This window comes from Pipistrellus hanaki (genome assembly GCF_964339955.1).
Source record: "Pipistrellus hanaki genome assembly, chromosome: 8".
NCBI lineage: Eukaryota > Metazoa > Chordata > Mammalia > Chiroptera > Vespertilionidae > Pipistrellus > Pipistrellus hanaki.
In genome coordinates, this window is record NC_140510.1 from 43,001,982 (window position 1) to 43,014,593 (window position 12,612).

At 43.6% G+C, this 12,612-nt stretch overlaps 1 protein-coding gene across 1 annotated transcript in view; it reads right to left on the bottom strand.

The window, feature by feature from the left end:
- Positions 1 to 12,612, bottom strand: part of STK39 (serine/threonine kinase 39) — a 252,613-nt gene that overhangs the window by 145,466 nt on the left and 94,535 nt on the right. The window contains exons 6-8 of the mRNA XM_084892329.1: positions 6,303 to 6,412; positions 5,981 to 6,082; positions 3,678 to 3,811 (exon numbers count right to left, since the gene is read on the bottom strand). Coding sequence (XP_084748455.1) covers positions 3,678 to 3,811; positions 5,981 to 6,082; positions 6,303 to 6,412 — 346 coding nt within the window. The remainder of the gene's footprint in view (positions 1 to 3,677; positions 3,812 to 5,980; positions 6,083 to 6,302; positions 6,413 to 12,612) is intronic.

Below are 12,612 nucleotides of genomic sequence, written 5' to 3' on the forward strand. Positions count from 1 at the left end.
CAAAGGATTCGGGAGGAATATGACATAGTAAGTAGCTCCAGCAATTTGCATGACAATTCCAAATAGCTCACTGACCTTAGGCAGACCCCCATGTCTCCCCGGCTCCTCCCCCCAAGTGAAATATTCAAGTTCTATTCATTTCCAATGAATTTATCTATGCAACATGCACACCGTATTGCTCAAAGAAAAGGTTGGGTCCTCTTATAATTGCCACCCATTGGGGGCATGTAATCTACAAGGTTCAGGCTCATTTTTTTAAGAAATGGCAAAATGTGCTGCTATTCAAATACCGTAATTCTTCATCTATGCCTAGGCAGAGCCACAGATTTAAATAAGGCAAACAGTTCCTACAAACCAGCTCTGCTCTCTTTTTTTTCAGGAAAGTTCCATGAGACTCAAGATTGAAAAAAAAAAAAAAAAAAAAAGCATGACCCCTTCTCATCTAGCTTGAGGACTCGCGAGAACTGGGCCTGGTCCCTGATATGATTTTATTCGCTGTTTAAAAGGTGCTCAGCAAGACCAGGGCTTGGTCCCGTTCGTCTGCTTTCCGCTTACAAGAATATACTCCATTGCAGGCAACAGAAATAGATATAAATTACCCCCAAGTCTTGCATTCATTCCTAAACCTACTCAAATCAGGTTTCTGAATTCTTTGCAATGAGTCAAAATCACCTAAAAGTGCAAAAACCCAATTGTGTCCAGTTATTCAAGAAATACCCCTGAGTAAATCAGATTCACCCAGACACTGCAGATAGAAAGATATAAGGATAAGTGGTACAGGCTCTCTTTCTAAAAAACTTACAAACTGATGAGGAGATCAGAGACATGTACTCAACATATGGTAAGAAAATTAAAATTTGCAAAAAGTCTATTTGGTCAGGAAGAAAAAGGGCAGGTAATGAATGGCAATTCCAATTTCTTGAATGTTTAGGAACCCCCAGGCACTGTGCTATTGGTTTGCAGTGCATTATCTTACTCCACCCTCAGCACAGGCCTATGAAGTAGGTGTCATTAGCCCCATTTTACGGTCAAGGAAACTAAGTCACACAGGTGGTAATAAACTAGAAATCTCACCTGAGAGATTCTATCTCTAAGGAAATGGAGCCTTTGAATTAAGTGCTGAAAGACAGGTGGGAGGTGGATAGAAGGAAGAGAAGAACTCATGGACACCATAAGCAAAGGCAGAGAAGGCAGGGTATATTCATGACTTCTTTCATAAGTTGCAGCAATCGAAGGTTTACTTATTAATTCAGGAATGAATACATATTTTAAGTTGTGCCTATGTAAGAAAAATTCAACAATATTGCCATTTTTTCCCATTCTCACATTTCATGAAGCTTTTCACAGCAAACTTCCAAAATCCATGTCTTTTCATTAAAAAAAAAAAAAAAAAAAAGTCACGTGGGAAGTTTATGCACCACCAACACACTCTGTTACTGAGGACAGCTGTACAATAGTGAGAATAGAGTATGACACGGAGAAAATACCTTTAAAAAGTTCTTAAACTATTAATGCTTTGTAAATTGATAATGTCACTAAGAGAGAACTCTGAGGGAAAGACCCGGTAAAAATGTAAGAGTATGGCCGAAACCAGTTTGGCTCAGTGGTAGAGCGTTGGTCTGCGGACTGAAGGGTCCCGGGTTCGATTCTGGTCAAGGGCATGTACCTTGGTTGCGGGCACATCTCCGGTAGGGGGTGTGCAAGAGGCAGCTGGTCGATGTTACTCTCTCATCGACGTTTCTAGCACTCTATCTCTCTCCCTCTCAGTAAAAAATCAATAAAATATATATTAAAAAAATGTAAGAGTATGGCTCTTTTCTAAAATATCTTTTTGGGGGGTGGGTAATAGGAACCTGATATTAGAGTTCTTAAGATAAATAAATCCCAGAAGGACTTTCAAGATTACTAAGAAATAGGATGGTTTGTTAAATATAACAAAATATGATGATCTAATCTAATTTACTTTAACCAAATTACAAATCTTCTAAAGAGTGATATTGCTACATCTTTGGGCACACTATTCTACCATACAGAATTATTTTCTGAAAGAGCTGGAATTGCACAGCATCACCACTAGGTGGGATCTCAACTAGCTCAAGGACTACAAAGACTAACAGTAATAACACAGTGCTAACTGGGAAGGCAAGCACTTCTCTCTCAGTGGGCTTTGGAGAATTAAATCCTGGTTCCTGGGTGATGCCAAAAATTGATATTTGGAGATGACACCAAACCCAAGGGGTCGGCAAACAAGTGTTGCAGAACAAAATTAGAATTTTAGAGAATTTTCATCTAACAGGGGGAGTAAAGAAATAATCCTAAGGAAAAACCAGTATAACTTCTGAGGAAAAATAAACCTTACAAATCAAATACAAAGGGCAACTAAGATGTTTAAGCAGAAACAGTCTATAAGTGTGACAAAACAAGCATTCCTTTTACAATAAATAATTCCAAGATACTTAACAGCAAACAGTCTTTAGACCTGGCTCCATGAGAAGAGGACGAATACAGAAAAGACTGAATGCAGATTCAGTAAAATGTAAAGGAATGAGGAGGATTGCTACAAGGGATGGCTGAAGTGATGTCAACTGTACTTACTGTAAAAGGGAGTCCCCTCAAACAGATTTTCTGACAGAGCTGGAATTACACAGCATCACCACTAGGTGAGATCTCAAACAGCTCAAGGAGCACTGTCTAAAGGTAAAAGGCTTGAGTTTCATGAAGAATTGAAGATAAGAATAAAGGAATTCTTCAAAAAGCAGGCCCTTCCCTGAAAAAGAAAGTTTCAGAAGAGAAGCCAGTTCACAGGCTTTAAAATATAATTATCAGATTGGACCCTAGGGCGGATGAGGGTAGCAGATAACTTTTCAGAGTCCTCGTCAGGCCTGTCAATCCACTGCATGCTGGGAGGGTGCCACCCACCGCCAGGCCCCGGGAAGGGACTCTACCCAGGCCAGGCCTGCGTGGTTCACATCACTAACATTCTCCTCTAAGTGATAAAAGGACACTTGCTCTATGCTTACCACTCGGGAGAGTTCAAAATCACACAAATTAAGAAGGAAGAAACAAACTCAGAACACAGACACTCTACAGTATGGGGGCAATCGCCTGAGAATAAAGAGGAAATTCTAAAGGTCACTTAAAACAATTTACTTCTGTTTACGTGATTCATCTTCCTAATGCAAAAATATTAAGCTTCTTTACCAATAATCTTTTAAATGGTACAAACAACTTGTTCTGCAACTGAAAGGAAGCTCATGCAAAATTCAATAGCTCTGCCTGGTGCAGACCGGAGCTTGCAGGATATTCAAATCCTGAGAGGTCAGCTCAACCTACAGGGTGCAGAATATGAGCTCAGCTTCTGAATGCACCACTGCCAATCTCTCTTCATTTCTGCTTTACTTCATTTCCTTTGATGACAAAGCCCACACCTCCCAAGCACAGCAAATCTTATTAACACTGAAATGTTCCTGTGCCTCTCCCCTGCCCCCATTCCCTTCTTTCCCTGTGGACCCACGCTGTCTTCCGCTAACAGGTTGGAAATCTGGGGGCCGGAGCAGCATTTCCCTTGAACTAGAAGTACCTTGCAGGTGTCCTCATACAGCCTTTCCCCCTCCACAAACAAAGCTTTGTGGTGACTCAGACCAGGCCCAGAAACTCATCCACCCAGATTGACATACCTTTTGGAAGGATCTTTCTGAAGACACAGGGAAAGTAATTTTCTAAAGGACTTGCCATACTTTTTCATCATTTCCTTATCCTCTATTCCTGTTTCTAAAGTGGGTGGATCATTTTGCAAAGTCAACATTAACACCTGCAGCGGAAACAAAACATAAAGACAGAGCCTCAGTGTAGCAATGGCTACAATTGGGTTTTCAGTTTTTTCACAGAAGCATCAGAGACCAGCCTGGATTAGATACAATCGTGCTTTTCCCCATGATTGCAGCTGTACAGAGGGTGTGTATTTAAAGCATTCATTTCTCTTTGCAAACTGGTTCATGAGCCCTTTAACATTTTTGTTATTCCGCTGACAGAACTTAAAAAAAAAAAATCTGCTCTATTTGTTAAGAATGATCTCCCAAAGACACGTGAACAGAGCTTCCTGGGAACTGGCTCTTGCACTGCCTGGAGGAGCACGTAATCTCCAGGCCGGGCTGAGTGCAGACAGGGCTGTGGCTGGGAAAGGGCGTGGTGTAGCAGAGAGAGAGGGAGGGAGAGAGAGCAAGGGGAGGGCCAGGGCAACAGGGAAGTGTGCACAGGTCATTCATCAGCAAGGAACCGCCTGTACTCAAGGCCTCTGTAACATTACCAACCCTAAAAATAAATTCACAATATCCCAGAATGGAACACATGATTTCCTTTTTTTTTTTTTTTTTCTTTTTTTTAGTGAAAAAAAAAGTACAGAAAATTGCTTAAAGGCTTGGCAAACCCAAAAGACGGCCAGAATATGGCTGAGTTGCTAAAAACCATAACCAGGGCAAAAGGCCATGCTGCTCTTGGAGAGAGCGACACAAAATCAGAATACAGCTTCAAACCAGAAAGGTCAAGATGCCACTCTGGCACATGTTAAATGATTTGCTGAAGAAAAAGAATTTATAGTCAACCATCGACCTATACAATGAATAAAGCATTAGTGCATAAATCAGCCTTAATTTATGCAAATGTTATACATGTCATGTCACTTTCCCAACACTTTCAGAAGTGTGAATAGATGAAGGATTGAAGTGACAGCTTATTGTTTGTGGGGATAATAGCAAACAGAAGAAGTGGGAGAATTGCAATGTCCTGAGAAAAGTCCCCAGGACTTCAAGCTGGGACTATACATTCAGGTGGCAAACACTAAGTAAGGAAAGAAAGAAAACAAGAAATAAGAAAAAATAATACAGAAAAGCCAAATGGAAGAAAAAATCCTCTAAGTTGCTTTAGTGCTTTTCCTTTGAAAGGTCACTTCAACTGTTTACATCACAACAGAATCTTAATTTTATTTGTGTGTGTGTGTATGTGTGTGTGTGTATATATATGTGTGTGTGTGTGTGTGTGTGTGTGTGTATATATATATATATATATATATATATATATATATGAAAGAGAGAGAGAGAGAGAGAAACAATGTAATTAACTATATTAAAACCTTAACAGGGATTATCTATAGTTGATGAGATTCTAAATGATCATTTTCTTTTTTATTCTTATTTGTATTTTCATATTTTCAACAATAAGCATGTAATGACATTTTAATCAGTAAAATTATTTAACCTTTTTATTCCCAGGGCTTTAAAAATATCCTCCTAAATTTTTCCAATATTTCCCTAGGAAAACATTGAAACAAACATGGACCAATATTCTCTGTAAAATACCTTCATAATTTCCATCCAACTACTTCAGTCTCAAAACAAAATCCAGTTGGGTAAATTCGCCCTGATAGCACTATCTTAAGAACTAAGAAAAATAATGACATAGGCCAACTATAAGAATCACAAAAATCTGAAAACAGTATCCAAATGTATGTTGTTTCCAAAAAATACTGAACTCCCTTATTTCAAACGAGTCACCAACATGATGCCATGAAAGTGGGTAAAATGTTAGACTTTTTTTTTTTTTTTTTAATAGGACTGAAAATTTGGGAAATCCATCTGCAAAGATGATATCACTATTACCTATTTTTAGATTTCCCTTGGCATGTGGGGGATAGTCTGCTATCAAAGGAGTAATGGCCAGCCTTTGTCACAGCTATCAACCTCCATCGACCAATCAGATCCCACCCCTTACTCAGCTCTGAGAATGCAGACAAAGCCAGCTTCCAAGTGGGGCACTGAATGCTTCTGTCCTGCTCTGTCCACTGAGGACATCGGACAACGTTTAGCTTGTCTGCATTCCTCCATTAATTCTCCTCGGGTCCAAGAGAAACATGACTATGTCTAAGACCCCCCTTTTCCGTTCAGCCCTATTTCAAACCTGACGTAATATTTCCAAGAGTAATTACTTTCATGGGAGGGTATTTGTGATAAGGCGCCGCTCCTGTTGCTAATTCGATGGCAGTGATTCCGAAACTCCACATGTCGGCCTTGAAGTCATAGCCTCTCACCTAAGAAAGGAGCCAAGAGAAAACACAATCAGACAGCAGGCCCGCCCAGGGGGAGGCCCACACGGTGCATGCACAACTTGGAGAGCAGTGTGTCAGGGCCGGGAGTTAAGCTTTAGTTATGTGATGCATTCAAGTGAAATGGGTGCTCTGAGTGAAATGTCAGTGTATTCCGTAACGTGCACGACTGTACTGTATCAATCAAACCATCGTTTGTTTTTACCTGTTCCATGACTTCAGGGGCCATCCAACACGGGGTGCCAACAAATGTTTTTCTGACTTTATTCCGGGTAACGTCACCCCCTGTTGCTAAGAATGCACTTACCCCAAAATCTGAAAGGGAAAAGAAAATCACCCTTATTTTATGTAAGACATTATTGCTTACAAAATCTGACTGTATGAACATCTCTTTTCCTTTGACCTTTGCAGCGGTCATGGCCTCTCCCAGCCACCATGCACTCTCTCAGATATACACCGGGGCAGTCCCGCCATCCGCTGACCGCTGCACTTTAGAGAACACCGTCAGGGTGACGGGTCAACAATCCCAAAAGCTCAGCACACCAAAAGGTATCGAAAGTCAGAACTAACCACAAATTATTGCACCAATGAAAATTAAACACATTTCCAAAGCCCTAAATATACAGGAGCTTAGCTTTTAACTGATTCACTTTAGAAAATAATTTATAAGCAAAGCATCAGAGGCAGTAAAACTAGCGTGTGATAGAATTTCTTTTTGTTTTTCTTTTATTATGATTACTAGAGGCCCGATGCATGAAGATTCGTGCAAGAATGGGCCTTCCTTCCCCTGGCTGCCGGCACCACCTTCACTCTGGCCGGGAGCCGCCTTTCCGCCTTCCCACGCTGCACAGAGGCCTGGGGTGGCTGGGGTGGTGCAGGATGCCTGTGTCATCACCACGGTGACGTCATCACCACGGTGACGACACAAGCATCCCACCCTGCTCCTGGCTGCTCCTGATTGGCTGGTGGGTGTTGCAAAAGTTATGGTCAATTTTGATCTTTCTCTTATATTAATGTAGATTTTACAGCCTCTTTAATTTCATGTCATCAATGCTTGGGGAGTGGAGTTTTTTTTTAATAAAGGATGGATAGTATCTGTCTTCCACATCCTCACATCCTTGCTTAAACAGCATTCTCTAACACTTTAGCCAAAATCATGATGGCACATCCACAAACCCAGGTACTTGGAGTCAGCCTGCCCAGGTGGTTCCACAAGTACCGATTCAACACAAAGGAAAAGCTCAGTCTGCAAAGGTTTGGGTTGTTTTTTTCAGTGTTCGCTCTTCCGGGAAATTTTCCTAGGTATAAATGGAATGAAGTAATACTGTTCTTCATGTCCGTTATACACTAGGAGTTCTTTTTTGTTAGAAAATGAGTTAATTAGGCATATTGTATATACACACATGCATAGATGCAAAAGCTCATGTTTGTGTGTGACAATAGAAACACCCAATGGTCATTAATGTGTGCATTTCTTAAATTTTTACTAAAGGTTAACACTGGTGAGTGTCAACTACTAAGGGCTAGTACAGAGGTATCAGTAAGAGCCAACTCAAGGACAGCTTGATTGTAAGCTGGTAAATAGTAATAAATGGTAAATGGTAAATAGTCAAACCTTACAGCAGACTAAGCAGTGTGAGCCCGTTCAAACTGCTCTCAGAATTCCCCTCTGCCAGTCCCCGTTGTTGGTTGCCAGGATGTCAAGTGCAAACCAAGGTCAAAACATATTAGCATTTGTTTTAGGGCTATAATATTCAGCTATGCAATAACACTGTTCCCTGAGTTGAAATATTTTATTTCTTTTATTTATATTTAAATTTACACAACTCCCAAAGGATGTCAGCTACAACAAAAAGAATAAAAATTTACAAATGGAATATCTGTTCCAACTGCTACTCCCATATTAACATTGAGAAGTATATTTTGAAAATGCTGCAGCCCTGGCCAGTGTGGCTCAATTGGTTAGGCATCAGCCTGGACATGCAGGAGACAGCCTACCAATGTTTTGCTCTCACATCATAGTTTCTCTTTCTCTCTCCCCCTCTCTCCTCTCCATTTGTCCCTCTCTCCCTCTCTCTTTCTCTTTCTCTAAAAATCAACTTAAAATATTTTAAAATGAAATTCTATAAAATTTAATTTGCACATGTGTGCCAAACTCTAAAACTCTTTGATTTTTTTAAGTTGCAGTCAGATAAATAAAGCTTTATGGGGGCGAAAAATGAAAAAAAAAGCTCTGGAACCTGTGAACCAATCACCTACAGGAAGGAGAAGATAGAATTCATTCTTTTATAGAATAACTAGGTGAAATGAATCATTTGTTTGGCTGGAGGAAAAGACAATATTATTTGCATATTTCTGAAAAAAAAGTTCGACGATAAATCCGACATTCCATTTTTATTAAATAATTTGGTAACACAATATTACATAAATACATGTCATCTGTAAATTATTAAGGATCTGGATAAAAGTTGCTTTAAGAAACAACAACAAAGAAAAAATAGATTATTTTAAATGCAGTTCAAACAACACCAAAATCTCTTCTGAAAAGATATAATTCAAATTTTAAAAAATCTATATTTAATATTGAATTTTTTTTAATTCCTTAAAAATACCATCTGATTACATTAGACCTTTGTAAAAGCCGCAGCAATTCATTATTGATAATACCTCTTCAATACCTTTCATGACTCATGTATTTATTCATGGCCTCCACTTAAAGCACTCACTTTAAAGTCATAAACAGATGGTTAAATGTCTTTAAAACTCAAAACAGAAAGCTCCATAAGCAGAAAACACCACTCTTAACATCCCTCACACTTATGACTACAGAATAAATACACAATTTGCTCCTGTGCATGGCTAATGTGTGTCCAGAAAGACTTATCCGTATGCAGAAACGGGACCTTTTGACCAAAGTACATGGTGTGCCTGTGTAAACAGCGGAATCAGTATATGCTGTGGCGACAGCTGACACGTGACAGTGAGAAGGAGGTGGCTGAGCCGGCCCAGTGAAAAGCTCCCTTGTTCCCTAAAGGGTACATCTATACAGCCAGAGGGAGCGGAGCCAGAAGCCATGAGCACTTCTCTGGAAACCACAGGCTGCACGTCGAGGTAGCCAGCCCCGCTGCCTGTCGCCTGGAAGAACCGCATCTCAGCCCAGAAAGAAGGCTGTCATCCCGTAACGTCCTAAAAGGCTCCCACATCTTCTGCGCCCTTCCACAACTCTCCTCTCCACCACCGCTGCCTAGGGTTAAGCCCAGATTCCCATGGCAGCGTCCTGCCACCAGCTCCCTGCTTCCCCCAGAGCCACACTCCAAGCAACCAGACCTGCCCCTCCTTAAAAGGCTCTAACCACCACCCCCAGTCCCCGCCAAGTCCAACTCCCTCAGCACAGCATGCAAACCTGACTCCCTTTCCCTGGCCCGCCTCACCCATCACTGCTCTCAGACGCCAGCCCGGCTACACTGCTTACTGTGCATCCCTTCCCTCACGCCCTCGCAGTGCTGCCTCTGCACCCGATGCCCTGTCACCATCCAGTCCAGCCCACACCGTAGCTTGGCTTTCTCACAGCCCCCCTCCCCACCGTGTGTCAGGGTGCGATGAGTTCGATAGGCATCCACACTTTTGCTTCATTAGTGGTGTACTAGTTCAGGAACTTGGGGATTGTTTCACTGTGACCTGTGAAGGCTGAGCCTGAAGGAGGATCTGCAGGGCTTGGCTGTAGAGGCAGTGCTGGCGAGGCTGGGGGCCACCGTGGTGAGAGCAAAGACTAGGCCCTCCGCCACCCATGGGACTCCAGCAGGGCGCCCACCCTTTCTGGGTGAGCCTCTGTGTCCTTACCAGGCTTCCTGGTTGCGTCTATTTGTACTTTACTTTCCTCTTAGGACACTGTCCTGCTGCCTCCCGCCATGTATAAATATGCTCCAAACTAAATGCTAGGTAGATCAATAAGGGATTATTCTCCGCCTTTTAAAAAATGAGGTAAGGAGGCTGAGCGTTAACCTTTTTCACAGTGATAAATACACAGTGTAAGAGAGCCATGCTTCCTGCCAGTCAGGAAACATATGACCACGTGTGAGAGGGAGGACATGGAACAATAGACAACAGAACGACGTGTGCAATCAAATTCTCCGCTATGTTGTCTGTGCAGACAGAGGCTCCACAGGCCAGGGGACCTTGAGGCTGGCCTTGAAGATGAGGTGAAGACTGGGGTAGGCGCTCCTGAAAGGCAATGACATTCCAAAGAAACAGCATAAGCAAAGCATAAGTGTTGAGCCAACAAGAAAAACTGACCCAACAGCTGCCAGGGTCAAATGCCCAAGTACCCACAGGCCAGGGGGGCGGAGCGGGGAGGGTCCTGGAAAGCAACGGCGCAATCACAGTGACTGAGGGCTCGGCGCAGGGAGCTGTTTGGAAGAGCTGGGCCTTCCCAGGAGCACATTCTCAGCGCCCTCCCACCCCCGATCTAAAACGGGCCTCCGCCGTTCAGCTGGAAAAGAACCACTGCCACCGAGGAGTGAGGCTGGCGGTTGCAGATGTCCCAATTTTCCCAGAGAAGGCCAAACATCAAGATTTTTTTTTTATGTGAAACCTCTTTTCTTGTTGTTGTTGGCAACAGTTGTTGTGCTTTTTTTTTTAAAAGTGAAAAAGCAATTCCGCCTGCCTGATTTAGCCTGCAAAACGCGTCTGCCAACAAAACAGTGTTCTATGTCTAAAATGTACCTAAGATCCTTCAGCGCTCGCCATGCGATATCACTGCTGATAGATACCAGGGCCCAGGTGCTCAGCTGGCATTCGGACCCGGGATACCTGGTGCTGAAAGGTTCTGCAGCACTGGATTCGGGATGCCTGAGGCAGCCGCTGGGTATATTTCTGATATCTGTGCCTAAGTATAGATCCACATGAGCCAGGTAAATGCCCAAAGTGAGGCTATTATCAGGGAAAACAGTCGCTTGTTGACAGGCTTGATGCAGGTCAGAAAAGGGGATTTCATCAGCGAAAGCCAAGGTAGTTAGCACACAGAGAGTGGAGAAGGCATTCCAGATGTACTCCCCACTCTGGTGTGGATAGGAAGAGAGGTTCCAGCTAGGCCGGAGTGTAAGCTAAATCCCTACCCACCTCTCTATCCAGTGAGCTTCTAGATGCCGAGTACAAGTGCATGAGAATCACTTGTCCTGGATACCCACGCGCCTGCTTCCAGTGAGCTTTTCATTCACCTGGAAGGACAGGGAGCAGGGAGTTCCTTGAACTTGCGGAACCAACTGTTAGAACTCCTTAGGGGCTTGCTGCTGATGGGTGGCAAAATTTGGCCTGAAACTTCATTTCCTTAAACCCTGAGAGTGATGCTGTGGCTGAGCAGCCAACCCTTACCTCCCTCAGCTATTTTTACAACAGGCACTAAAACCGTGAAAAGGAACCTGGGCTGTACATGAGGAAAATGGCTTAGGTCCATTCAAAACTTGGCTGGAGAGTAGTGGAATCGATATTTGAAAGTTCAGAGCCTCCTAAAAATGTATTTTAAACGGGTTACAGCAGGTACTGATCCCTTTCGGCCTCCCTGTGGCTGGCTGGGGCTGAGGCTGGGGCGGCGGGAGCCGGCGGGGGTCCCTGGCGTTTCCGTGCTGGAAGCAGCCTCTGCGCTCCGAAGGCCGAAGGCCGTGGTCGAGAAAGGCAAAGAGGCATTGGGGCCGCCGAGCAGCCAGCCACAGGGCCTGGGTGGCTAGTGAGGGAGGCTGTGCCCGATCCAACGAGCAGCATCCCGGCTGCTGCTCTCTCTGGGGAAGAGAAAAAATGTGGGGAACGCAGCCGGGCAGGGTGTGCAGGAAAGGAGGAAGACTGGAGGCAAGGACGACCACAGCCGCAGCCCAGGTGGAAGATCAACGGGGTCTGCATTTGAATCAAGATTCTAGAAATGGAAAAGGACAGACAAACCCTCAACAAAATAGGATGATTCCGTGGATATGGGGCTTAAAAAAAAAGCAAGGAATAAAAAAGGATGAAATGACTTGCCGAGGACGACCTAGCAAGTTATGGAGGATCTGAGTAAACCCCACAGTCCTGCACCGAGGCGTTGCCCACTCAGCCTCCGTCTTCTTTTCTGGGGGGGAAAAAAGTCGGAGCATTTTTCTGTACTGAAAAGGAAATGCGGCGTGGAACAATGGGGTTAAGAGTCCACAACTCTTAAGCTCTTCCCTGAGTAAAGATCATCGTGTGATTACCCAACACAGAGAAAACTAGTTTTGAGGTTCTCTCGTTAATCCTGAATGTCATATTTATATCGTCAAAAAGCAATCCCTTCATAATCTGGTTTGGTTCCCAGTCCTTTTTCTCACGAGGGACTCTCCAGGCTTGACTGACAGGACTGAAATGTTCTCTGCGAGCCCGGGAACACCGTGAGGGCCGTCAGCATCCGGCCTGCCCGAGCCCACAGGCTTCCTCGCATGTCAGACCGCCGGGCGGGGAGGCCTGGTCAGTGACCCAGGCCCAAAGCTCTCTGCGGAGGGACGTGACCACTG